This window comes from Mesitornis unicolor, unplaced genomic scaffold (genome assembly GCF_000695765.1).
Source record: "Mesitornis unicolor isolate BGI_N332 unplaced genomic scaffold, ASM69576v1 scaffold11178, whole genome shotgun sequence".
Taxonomy (NCBI): Eukaryota; Metazoa; Chordata; class Aves; order Mesitornithiformes; family Mesitornithidae; genus Mesitornis; species Mesitornis unicolor.
The window spans coordinates 12,301-22,794 of record NW_010201175.1 but is presented as its reverse complement, the minus strand read 5'-3'; the positions used below and the strand labels follow the sequence as shown (position 1 = coordinate 22,794).

The 10,494-nt window shown below is 42.1% G+C and overlaps 1 protein-coding gene across 1 annotated transcript in view; it reads right to left on the bottom strand.

Annotated features, from left to right (window-relative positions):
* The window catches only part of ELOVL5 (ELOVL fatty acid elongase 5), a 16,452-nt gene that overhangs the window by 1,927 nt on the left and 4,031 nt on the right, over window positions 1-10,494 (bottom strand). Inside the window, 5 exon segments of the mRNA XM_010189983.1 lie at window positions 2-37; window positions 1,473-1,607; window positions 3,657-3,781; window positions 5,288-5,459; window positions 6,103-6,180. Of these exon segments, the coding sequence (XP_010188285.1) occupies window positions 2-37; window positions 1,473-1,607; window positions 3,657-3,781; window positions 5,288-5,459; window positions 6,103-6,180 (546 nt within the window).

Genomic DNA, 10,494 nt, shown 5'->3' with positions numbered 1-10,494 from the left:
ACTCTTTCCTCCTCGAGGATGCCTTCTTATTGTAAGTCTAGAATATACAGAAAGACACATGGTTTTGCTTAAATAGATATAAATAACTGCTTCCTCATAGAAATTAAAAAAAAAAAATCAAAAGTAAACTTGCATCCATCATTTTTAAAGACCTTGTGCTGGTGGCAGAGTCTAACAAGCTCTACCATGTTTCGTGTATGAGGCTATATGATGCCTTTCATTCATCACAGCAAAATAATTAGTTCACTGGAAAAGAAAAAAGGGTTGGTAGTATGATGGTAGCACTGGTAGTAAATTAGAAGAAAGGAAGTGATTTTATGAGCAGACTGTGGCAGCAGGATATACTAAAAATGAGAAGTGAGGAAGGAGCTTTGATGCACTGCAGGTGACCATCGCAGACAAAGCCAGAAGTGGGTAAACAAGAACAGTGAGGGAAGTTCAGAGACTGAAAACCGAAAGGAATTGCCCAACACGGGAAGCAAAAACTAACAGGGTCAAGGAGCCTCAGGACATCAACAAAAATTTACAGACAGTGAAAGAACATACATGAATCAGTCTTTGTCAAAGGGGCTCAGTCACCTGACAAGAGCGCGTTTCCCAAAATATGTGTGTGAAAGAAAGTTAAAGGGTTAAAATATGAGTAAAACTGATGAAGAAAGTCAAGTAACATTTGGAATACACTATCATGTTTAATCAGCATGTTCATATGCAGCAAGTGATATGAACCATACAACAAATTTTTAAGTACCAGAAGATCAGACAGGGAAGCTTGCTGTGTTTCGCCCCATGAATCACTCTTACCAGATCTGAAATGCCCACATCTTTCAAGAGACATTTAAAATATATAACAGAGTTTGCTTGTCTGGGGGCAGTGGGCTGTGCTGGTTTGATTTTCTGAAGATAGGGACGTCTTTGCACAGAGCCGGATTATGAACTACTCAGAACACCAAATACCAAGTCTGGATCTGTTCAGACATGAAATCAGTTCTGCAGAAACACAACTCAGAATGCTGATTTTTCATGTGGAAAGACAAACAAACGCCTGTAAAGGTGAGTCAAAACCAGGTATCTGTATGTTGAGAGTTTGGGAAGTCTCCCTGAATACGAAACAAGCATTTCCCCTTGTAAGAGCAGTAATGAACAATTCCTTCATGTGCTTCACGAGTTCACAGGTTTATTTCAGACTGGAAAGCTGTTTCTTGCATAAAGCCCTTCCTCTCCCTTATCTGCAGTTAAAATTGCATTAGTAAAACACCTTTTTGTGCCACTGAAATTACTAACTGTTCTGAATTAGATACCAAACATCAGAAGATTCAAAACTGGAGGGCACACCAACAAGTACAGTAATTTAAGAATGAATGCATGTTGCTGGAAGATAGCAAAAGGATTTCAAGCATGTCTTGGTGTAAACATCTTTCCAGTGAGATACAGCCAGCAGAATGCTACAAAGGGTCAATGACTATTACTTTTACCTGAATGTAGAAGTTTGTGAAGAGGATAATCAAAGAAATCATGTAAGAAATCTGGAAATACAGCCACCCCTGAGGAAACGCACATGGCCAAACAACACCACAGCTGGTCTGGAAGATTGTCAGGACAAACTGAGTCTGGGGAGAGAGAAAAAAAGAGAAATGGAGCACATTAACGTTAGGAGGAAAAAAGCCATTAATGACCAAAATCACAGAATCAGAGAATCACAGAATATTAGGAGTTGGAAGGGACCTCGAAAGATCATCCAGTCCAACCACCTGCCAGATCACCTAGACTAGGTCACACAGGAAGGCGTCCAGGCGGGTTTTGAATGTCTCCAGAGAAGGAGACTCCACAACCTCTCTGGGCAGCCTGTTCCAGTGCTCTGTCAAGCCTAAAATCTCGTTAGTTATTTCCAAAACAAGTAAAAAATATGTAATTCTGCATGTTTGACAAGTTTATCTTCTCTGCCTTACCAACAGTGTAAACCTGAGTTAGCAGACATTCAGGTTGTGGTGTTCTGTTGTTTAAGTGTTTTTATTTGATTAATACTGTATCCATTTTAGAGCAGAGTAACTGATGTAGAACTGATTTATAAATACACTAAGGAACAAAGACCACCTCCTTCCTACTGAGGGCTCACTGGGATTGGACTCGACTGTCCTAACAGAGTAGATGCGCATCTCACTGCTTCAGCTGCAGAAGATTTGGGTCTACACACAGATCCTGCCTGACACACGGCTCCAGTGTAAGAATTTTTGGGGTAAAGCCTGCAGGGAGGCTAGGGAGGCAGGGAGAAGGACTGTAGTTTAATTATCTTCAATTATCTCTTTTGGGAAAATGGAGTTTAGGCTTAAGTGCTGCAGAGGGCCTTAGGCAAAATTCATCCTTACATGAAGGCTACCAGATTAGGGAATGTTTATTTAAAAAGGGAAAGACTGTTGTGTTCTGCTCTGCTGTTTTGCTGCCCTCACAGCTATGCGTGCAGAGCAGGCAGGGATGTGAAAGCAGCTATGACAATAGCCAGGGGAGCAGCCAAAGCACCCAGACACTTGCACTTTGTAGCGTTAAAACAACCAGGATGAGGAATAGAGCCTAAATCTGGACGGAAAAAAAAAATAAAGGCAAATTCACAAAGCAAGCCCTCCCCCAAAACAATGATCTCTGCTTCTAGAATACTTAGCCATCCTTCAGGAAGGAAGAGTGCGAAAACAATAAAAGATTTTTAAGAATCAAATCTCTGAACTGCTGGCAGCAAATGTTATTAATCATCACCACAGCAGCAAATGTTATTAGACCTATTCACAGCTGTGAGAGGGTGCTAAGGGGTGGGGATAGGGGGAAGATAACAAAAAAAGTCTATCTCAAGGCTTCAGCATCCCCAACTACAAAATGGGGAAGACAGAACATCCATGCACATTTCCTTGTGGTGTTCTGACATGTTATACGCATTGAAATCTGGTGTTCATGCAGTATCACCACGGTATGTGTCATATTGCTTAATTTTGTTGCTTTTTTCACCTCCAGTACACAGCATTCGGGCTTCATCACTGTACACACAGGAAACAATACAAATGGATGCAAGGAGCCCAACACAGGATTACAAGAGAAAAAAAATCTGCCCATTTAATGTGCAGAAGGAGACCAGAAATATTGAACAGTTTTTAATAAACCATTTGCAACTGCATGCAAAGCGAGACAGAAAAGCCATTGTCCTGCAGGACTAGAATGATGGGCCTTGTTAGCTGCGGGCTGCCTTGCACTTGGTTTCTGTCTGTCATCTCAGCATCAGCCTGAGCAACCAAGCACAGAAAAGAATGCGTCAGCTCAAGCAGGCTTGGGAGAAAAGCTTCTCCCTCCTCCCTGGCTAGCGAGTCGCAGCAAACCCAGTGCTGCGACTCCCACATACACCTGGCTACACAACATGGGGGGTGGAGAAAGGACCCACGGATCTCAGCACTGATTTGTGTACATCACCAGTCCTCAGCTCCCCACCATCCTGAAAAGAGCAAATGAAGGTGCAGAAGCTGGATTTCTAAGGTGATTTAGGCACTTAAAGTGTAGAAAGTACTAGTCTTCATTCTCCCTTCTTCAACCCCCGCCAAAATTTGCTAACTCAGTAAAGACAAGAGGACCTCATTGCTAAGACAAGAGCCTGCTGAAGCACTGAAGAGCAAATCACTCACCAGCTGCCCCTGTGTGATGTACTTCTTCCACCACAGATAAGGACGCATTGCTGGAACAGCAGACAACCCGTAGTAGGAGTACATGAGGACGTGGATAAAGCTGTTCAGTGTGGCACCAAAGTAAGCTAAAAAAAAACCCAACAAAACAAAACACAAAAAAAGAAGGGCAAAGCAAAAAGAAAGTACACTGCATTATCAGGAACATGCTGTTTCAAGGAAGCTACAAAAATAACAAGTTCAAAATGTTACTATTTAAAACATTATGATTTTGTAAGAAAGGCAAGAGATTTTATTCCCTGCCTCCCCGCCCGTTTCTTTTCTGCTCAGCTGCTCAGCCAGCAGAGTGGCTGCGCTGTGCTGCAGCTGTACAGTTCACACCAGCCTTCTGGTTTTGTTTCCTTGATTTATTCTTTTTCACATCTGCATTTTGGCTTCTTGAGAACTGAGGATGCTGATAAAAAGGCACATTAACATGCCCAACAATCTATAGCTTCACCCATCTAATTTTAGGCTTATTTCACTTCCTTCCAGGCAGAAGCCTATTTTGTCATTTATAACAAAAGCAACAGATATCTTCAGAAATTGCAAGTTAGCTGCTTTATTTGTCTTTCTTTCAGTCATTAAGGAAACTTCCAGCTCAATACCAGACCACATAAACCATCAATACCAGACATCACTAGAAATAGCACAAAAACTATTTCCAAGACCACACAAACACAAGATAGACTCCACGTATCTGCACTTTTGACTGTTGTATAAACAGGGACTGACTTCCCAAGAGAAGAACGTGGTTCCAGATGAACACTTTTTGTAAGTTCAGCGTTACCCGCTGTTGTGCTGACAACACGAAACAAACATGAGTTTCTATGTTGTTTGGCTCAGAAAGCAGACTCCTGAGCAACCCAGCCTCTTGGTCTGCACTCCTGGTAGTTCATATCCACTGGATCTGAAAGGGATGAGTGTCCAACAAAGCCAGTATCTATAAGCTGCACATCTGAACTACAACTAAGCCACCCTAATGCAGTTTGGAAACTAGATGCCTGTTAACAGCAATGAAATTAAAAGAATCAAAGCAAGATAGCCAGAGGTCAGCAGGATTTAGACAAGAGAGACATGGTAATCTTTCACTTTCATGTATTCAGCCAGTTAATTAGCACTCAGGGGACAAGATTTTAATTGAAACCAGTTGTTATGGCTACTGGTATAATGAGATTAAATTAAGAAAGTCACATCTCAAGTGAACTTGACGGATACAAGGACAAGAGTCACTATTAACCATCTTGCAGCTCAAACAAGCCTCTGGTCCTGACTTGGAAAAAGTACTGTTTCATTAGAGGGTCTGCAACCACCACCACAAAAAAAACCAGAAAACAAGGTTGACAGGTATCAAATCTGATGAATGTCACACTGCCATGCAAACTTTGCAAATGACCTGGGCATGCCTTTTCTAGAGGCTTTGCAAGCAGCTTAACATCTGCAACTATCTGCAGTAGCTGCAATTCAGCAAAGCAGCTTAATATGGGACAGAACAAATCCTGCAGCTGAAGGTACCAGAGATGTTTAGTTTGGTCAAAAGAAACCCATAATGAGGCCCTTGTTGCAAGTGTTCCCCACCATAAGCCGGTACTTACAGTGACCACAAGGCACCCAGTTCATAACAAACCACCAAATGTTCAGCATCGTTGCATGGTGGTAGACATGTAGAACAGTGATCTGATGATTATTTTTCCGCAAAATGAAGAAGAAGGTATCCATGAACTCAATAAGTTTGGAGAAATAGTACCACCAGAGGACACGTATGATCTAGAAAGGAGGCAACAAGTTTTAGAAGCATTGCACGCTGTGGGGGGCTTTCAATCCTTTTGCTATTGAAGTAATTAAAATCCAGATTCTGTCCTGCACTACTTGGACTGAAGACTCTGCTGAGAACATCTGTAATCCTTCAGCCTCAAGCCTCTTCATAGGAGATCCAGGTACAAACCCACAGCTACAGCTGAAAACAGGATGACAAAGACAGTTTTATGAGGCTGTTGCTGTGCACCTGGGGTGTCCTGGGAGAAACAAGGTAATATTTAATCAGAGTTGGTTCCTCAGTGCTCTCTGTAAAGGAAAGGTCTGAACAGTGACTAGAAGAAATCACCACCACATCTCAGGAATAGAAAGGGTGTCACAACACAGTGGCTGGATACAGTCTGAAACCAAGGTCTTTGTTTTTTGACCTGGAAACACTTCAAAATTTACACATAATCGCTCACCAAAATACCAACCATGACTATATTGTAGATTAACTATTATGTTTAACAATGCATTGTCCATTGCATTGTGAAAGGAAGGAAAAAAGCATATCGTTTGAACAAAATCTGCATAATCAATACTGTTCTGCTCTCCACTTACACATCAGTAGACAATTTGAAACATTATTAGCTATAAGTCTTGATTATGTTACCTTCATATCAGCTTCTCCTCCACTGTGCGTATCCTGACAGAAGAAATTGTATCCTCCTTCCCATACTCCCGTCACCAGCTGAGAAGATCAAAAAATAAAGTGTCACTTGGGGAGAAGTCTGCATCTCATAGCATACACAACCTTGACAGCGGCTCTGCCGAGACATTTGGTGTCAAGGAATTCATGGGCACCCAAGTGCAGCATTAGGTTGAATTCACGCCCTGAGCAGTGACTGAATCATAGCAGATAGTGAATTAAGTTCTTCCAATTGGGGTACATCAGAATAAAAATAGGAGGAAGCATCTTATCCCCACTTATCCTACTTAGCATGTGTGTTTTGCAGGCATACTCCAGACAGATTCTTAAAAAATTCTTTCCTTTTTGGCTGATGATCTTATTGTTGGAGAAAGTGAATGACCAAAGTAAAGTAAATACATTTTTCTTCTGATTATATTTGGAAAGAAAAAAAGTCATATTTTTAAGAAATTTTATACACAGAAATCTGACTACAATTTCCTCAACTGTTTAACAGAGCAAATCTTCAGCTTTGCTGTCCTTAACAGCTAACAACTGATGTTTTACTGCATTGCTATTCTTCAAGATCTTTTAAAATCAATCTCACTCATCCCGAGTACATTACATCCTTCCCAATACAAGTGACTTCCTCTGCAGGATATGCTGTTACCTGCCTGACTTCCTGGCATAACAAATAACATCTCCAACATGACAGAACTACTTTTAAGTGTAACAAACAGCTATTAGTCACAAGCGGATGACAGGGATGACTATTGCAACAGAAGGGATTGCTAGATGTTGTCTATAAAAATTTTTTCCTCTTGTGAATAGCATGAGGAGAGGAGCAACAAATTTAGTCAATTCTCAAGTGAAAAAAAGTACCGTTAGGTATCCCAAAGAAAGGCAGAGACAGATACCCTGCACAAGCAAATTGTCTGGTTTTGGCCTTATCCAGGCTCATGCAGAATTAAAAAAAAACCCAACTTTGCATAGCCATGGTGGAAAAAATCTTTGTATTGTAAGTAATTCAAAATCACGACTTGATTAAAGGACTACAGTAACTGGTAAAATTTAATGCTGCTTAGAGCTGTGAATGGTAAGCTAATTCTAAAAGGTACAATAAAGATTATCACTTAAATGATCTACCTCTTCCTAATGGTATTTCTTTCATGCCTCATTTTCCCTGTAAACTAGCTTTTAAAATACCCAGTCAGCCTAGGTCATTATTTTTGACTTTCTGAGATAGAATTATTGCCCCTATTTAGGAAGAAAAAAAAAAAAAAGGAAAAAAAAAAGATGTCTAGTTATATCATAACATATGACCTGGAATTATCTCGTGTATCAGAGATACATCAACACCACCTTGCCACAGGGAGAGCAGGCCAGCCATGTGCAGCACCAGCAGACCCAAGCAATTTCTCTTTGTGAGCAGCAAAGGAGGACTCCACTCCTCTCCAGCCTTCAGGCAGGCATGCCTATGCAAAGCACACCAGTTTAAAAGCTGTCCCCTGCTGAAGGACCAGCTCTGTCCCAGAGCAAGCCCTGCTCCACACTGCTCCGGGGGCACCAAGGGAAAGCCTGGGCGGCTCTGTGAGTGCCTGCTGGTCCCTCGGACAGAAGACCTCATTGTGCTGGGATCGTGTTGTTAAGAGCCTACAGATGTTTTCATACAGTTCCTGTAGATCACAGAAGTGTTAGGAATAGAGCGATAATCACAATGTTTATATTGTAATTAATCCAAATAGCATCTGTCACTAACGATGTGGCCATTAAACTTCTCCCAAGTAAAAGCCAGCATAGTGACACCCAAAGAGCTTTACCTGCAAGTGATACAGGTTCACCACCTAAAGCCTAATGAGACCAAAGCTGTCTGGATGGATCTCACCTCTCTGAAGGGCAAGAACATCAGTGTGGCTACAGGCAGCTCCAGCTAAACCCAAGTACCCCCTTGTTTCCAGAAGAGTGTATCATAATGTGCTAGGAGCTGTAATACTCCCACAGCCACAGGGGTTTAAATGCAAAGCCACATTTGTAGGAATTGGTAACATGTTTTATCATATAAATCATTAGCATAGTTGCAAAAATAATTTAATCTCTCCCTTTCCAGAAGGAACTAAATGGTGAAAAGCTGCTACTGCCCACAAACCTTGCTCAGTGCCACATACAACACAGATAATCCTTTTCCCGAGTTAGCCAAGTGCTTCTTTGCCTGACACCACCATTTCTTGCACCCACATACTTTCAGCACATGCTGGAAGGCTTCAGAAAACAAAACCAAGGGGCCACTCTGAGACCTGACCATGAATGGTCCCTAAATGGCTATGATGCATGGGGCTGGGTGTACAGCACCAGGGAGCTGCTTACGGGGCACCCAGAAAGCAATAAACAGATGTCACAAATTGCCAGCTGGTACATTTAAGCCATTGCTCATGCTTGTTGTGGTCTGCTTCCAGGATGGCCGGAGTGTCTAACCCCTCCTTACAGCTACTGTACTGGTCTCAACTTGCTCAGCAATGGGCTGGTGGCTCCTCAGACACCCCAGGCTTGAAGCAACCTCTCCCTGCCCACTGGCCCTAGGAAGTCCTTCATTTCCAGGCTGGCAGGGGCCCAGGCTTGCTGATGGCACTGCTGATGCTCAACCACAGGCATATCTTCTCTTGAGAAATCAACCTGTCCAGAAAAGGCTGACTAGAGCCATTTTCACCAGAGTATGTGATTTTTAAATGACACAAAAAGAGACAGCTCCTTCATAAGCCAATTAAAATGGTACTGAAAGTCAATGTTATGTCCCTCAGCTCAGGGGAAAACCTTGCAGCTCGAAGTTGCTTATGTGCTCAAGCAACTAGTTTTTCCTTCCCCTGCATCAAATTTTCTTTTTTTATACTGCTTTCATTTTGTAATTCCATTACTGAATTCTTTAAAATTTTGTGGCATGTGATTTTTTTATCAACTCTGCTACCAAAATAAACCAGCACACTAACACAGTCTGATCAGGCTGCAGAAGAGGCTTTACTGGGGAGGATTTTGTTTTCTGGTGATAAAACCAAAGCCTGAGACTCACTGGAGAGGGGCAGATAAAGGACCCAGCACTGCATCATGTTGTCAAGGCGTGATGGGTTTATGAGCTGCCAAACAGAGCTAGATTAGAGTGAAGAGAAGCAGGAGTTCACATGTCTGATCAAAGAAACCAAACACCTGCAGAGATACAAAATTTTATCTTTACATGAACGCAATCACCTCAGGACAGAGATAAAGGCTTTGGGACCTTCTGCTGCTCCAACTACTCCTGTGGCTCCTTTGGATACAGACGTGCCAGCCAGCAGGCACTCAACCCGCATCCTATAACCCCTCTGCCAGCCGCCCTGCTACGCACCTTCTCCACTACCCAGGAGGCCACCCCTTGCTGCCCCTGCCCAAGGCAGCAGCGATATTTCCCCTTAAAGTCCAAGCACCGCAGATTTACAGAATAAAACCTTGTTATTTGCTCTTAATGAGCATCCCCTTGTCCTTAAGTATGGGAGTGACAGGTCAGCCTGGAGAAACCTCTCCTGCTCCCCTAAGTCTGCCCTGCCTCTTATGTTGTTTGGGATAAACACAGTCCACCACTCTGTTCTGCTCGTACCAGAACCCAGCCCGGTCATTAAATGCCCAAATAAATAATTTATAGCAAGTACACACAGAAACTACTACCTTACGAATTCCAAATAAGAGGTATAAGATTTCTAGCGATTTTAAAATAAGGTTATATTATATTACATCAGTAGACCAAATGGTGAAAGTGCACAATAACTAGAATTATACAAATCCTACAATGCAAAATTTTTTTCCCCCATGTTATTGCATACAAACATTCAGATGTAAAGGTCAGAAAACCAAGTAGGTCATCTTTCTCATCCTGGATGGGAGGATGACTCTTTAATGTCTTGTTTGGTCATATAATATGTAAACTGAGCTGTGATGCTATGAATCATGAGCTCAACCACCACAGCTATAACTCAAGAAAAACTCCAAAGCAGGGTTTCAGGTATATCGTACACAAGCTACTAAAGCAGCTTATTTTCAGACACGCTACTAAACAAGTTCATAAGTGGTGGTGGTTTATGATTTTCCTCAAACTAGAACTGAAGAAAGTTTAATCCAGCTGAAACCCAAAGTGACAGCAAGGAAAAGAACAAGGAGTTACATCTCCTTTTTTGAATGCTCCTCTTCACCATTTTATCTTGAAGGAGAGTACATGTACTATAAAGTGCTACTGACACCCTGCTAACCCTTTAAAGCCAAATTTCCACGAGTGACATGATCTGAGCAAGGGTATTGCCTGCTTTGCACTGGCACAGGTAACTGCAGAGGCACTGCAGCTGGAGAAGGTACCTGGAG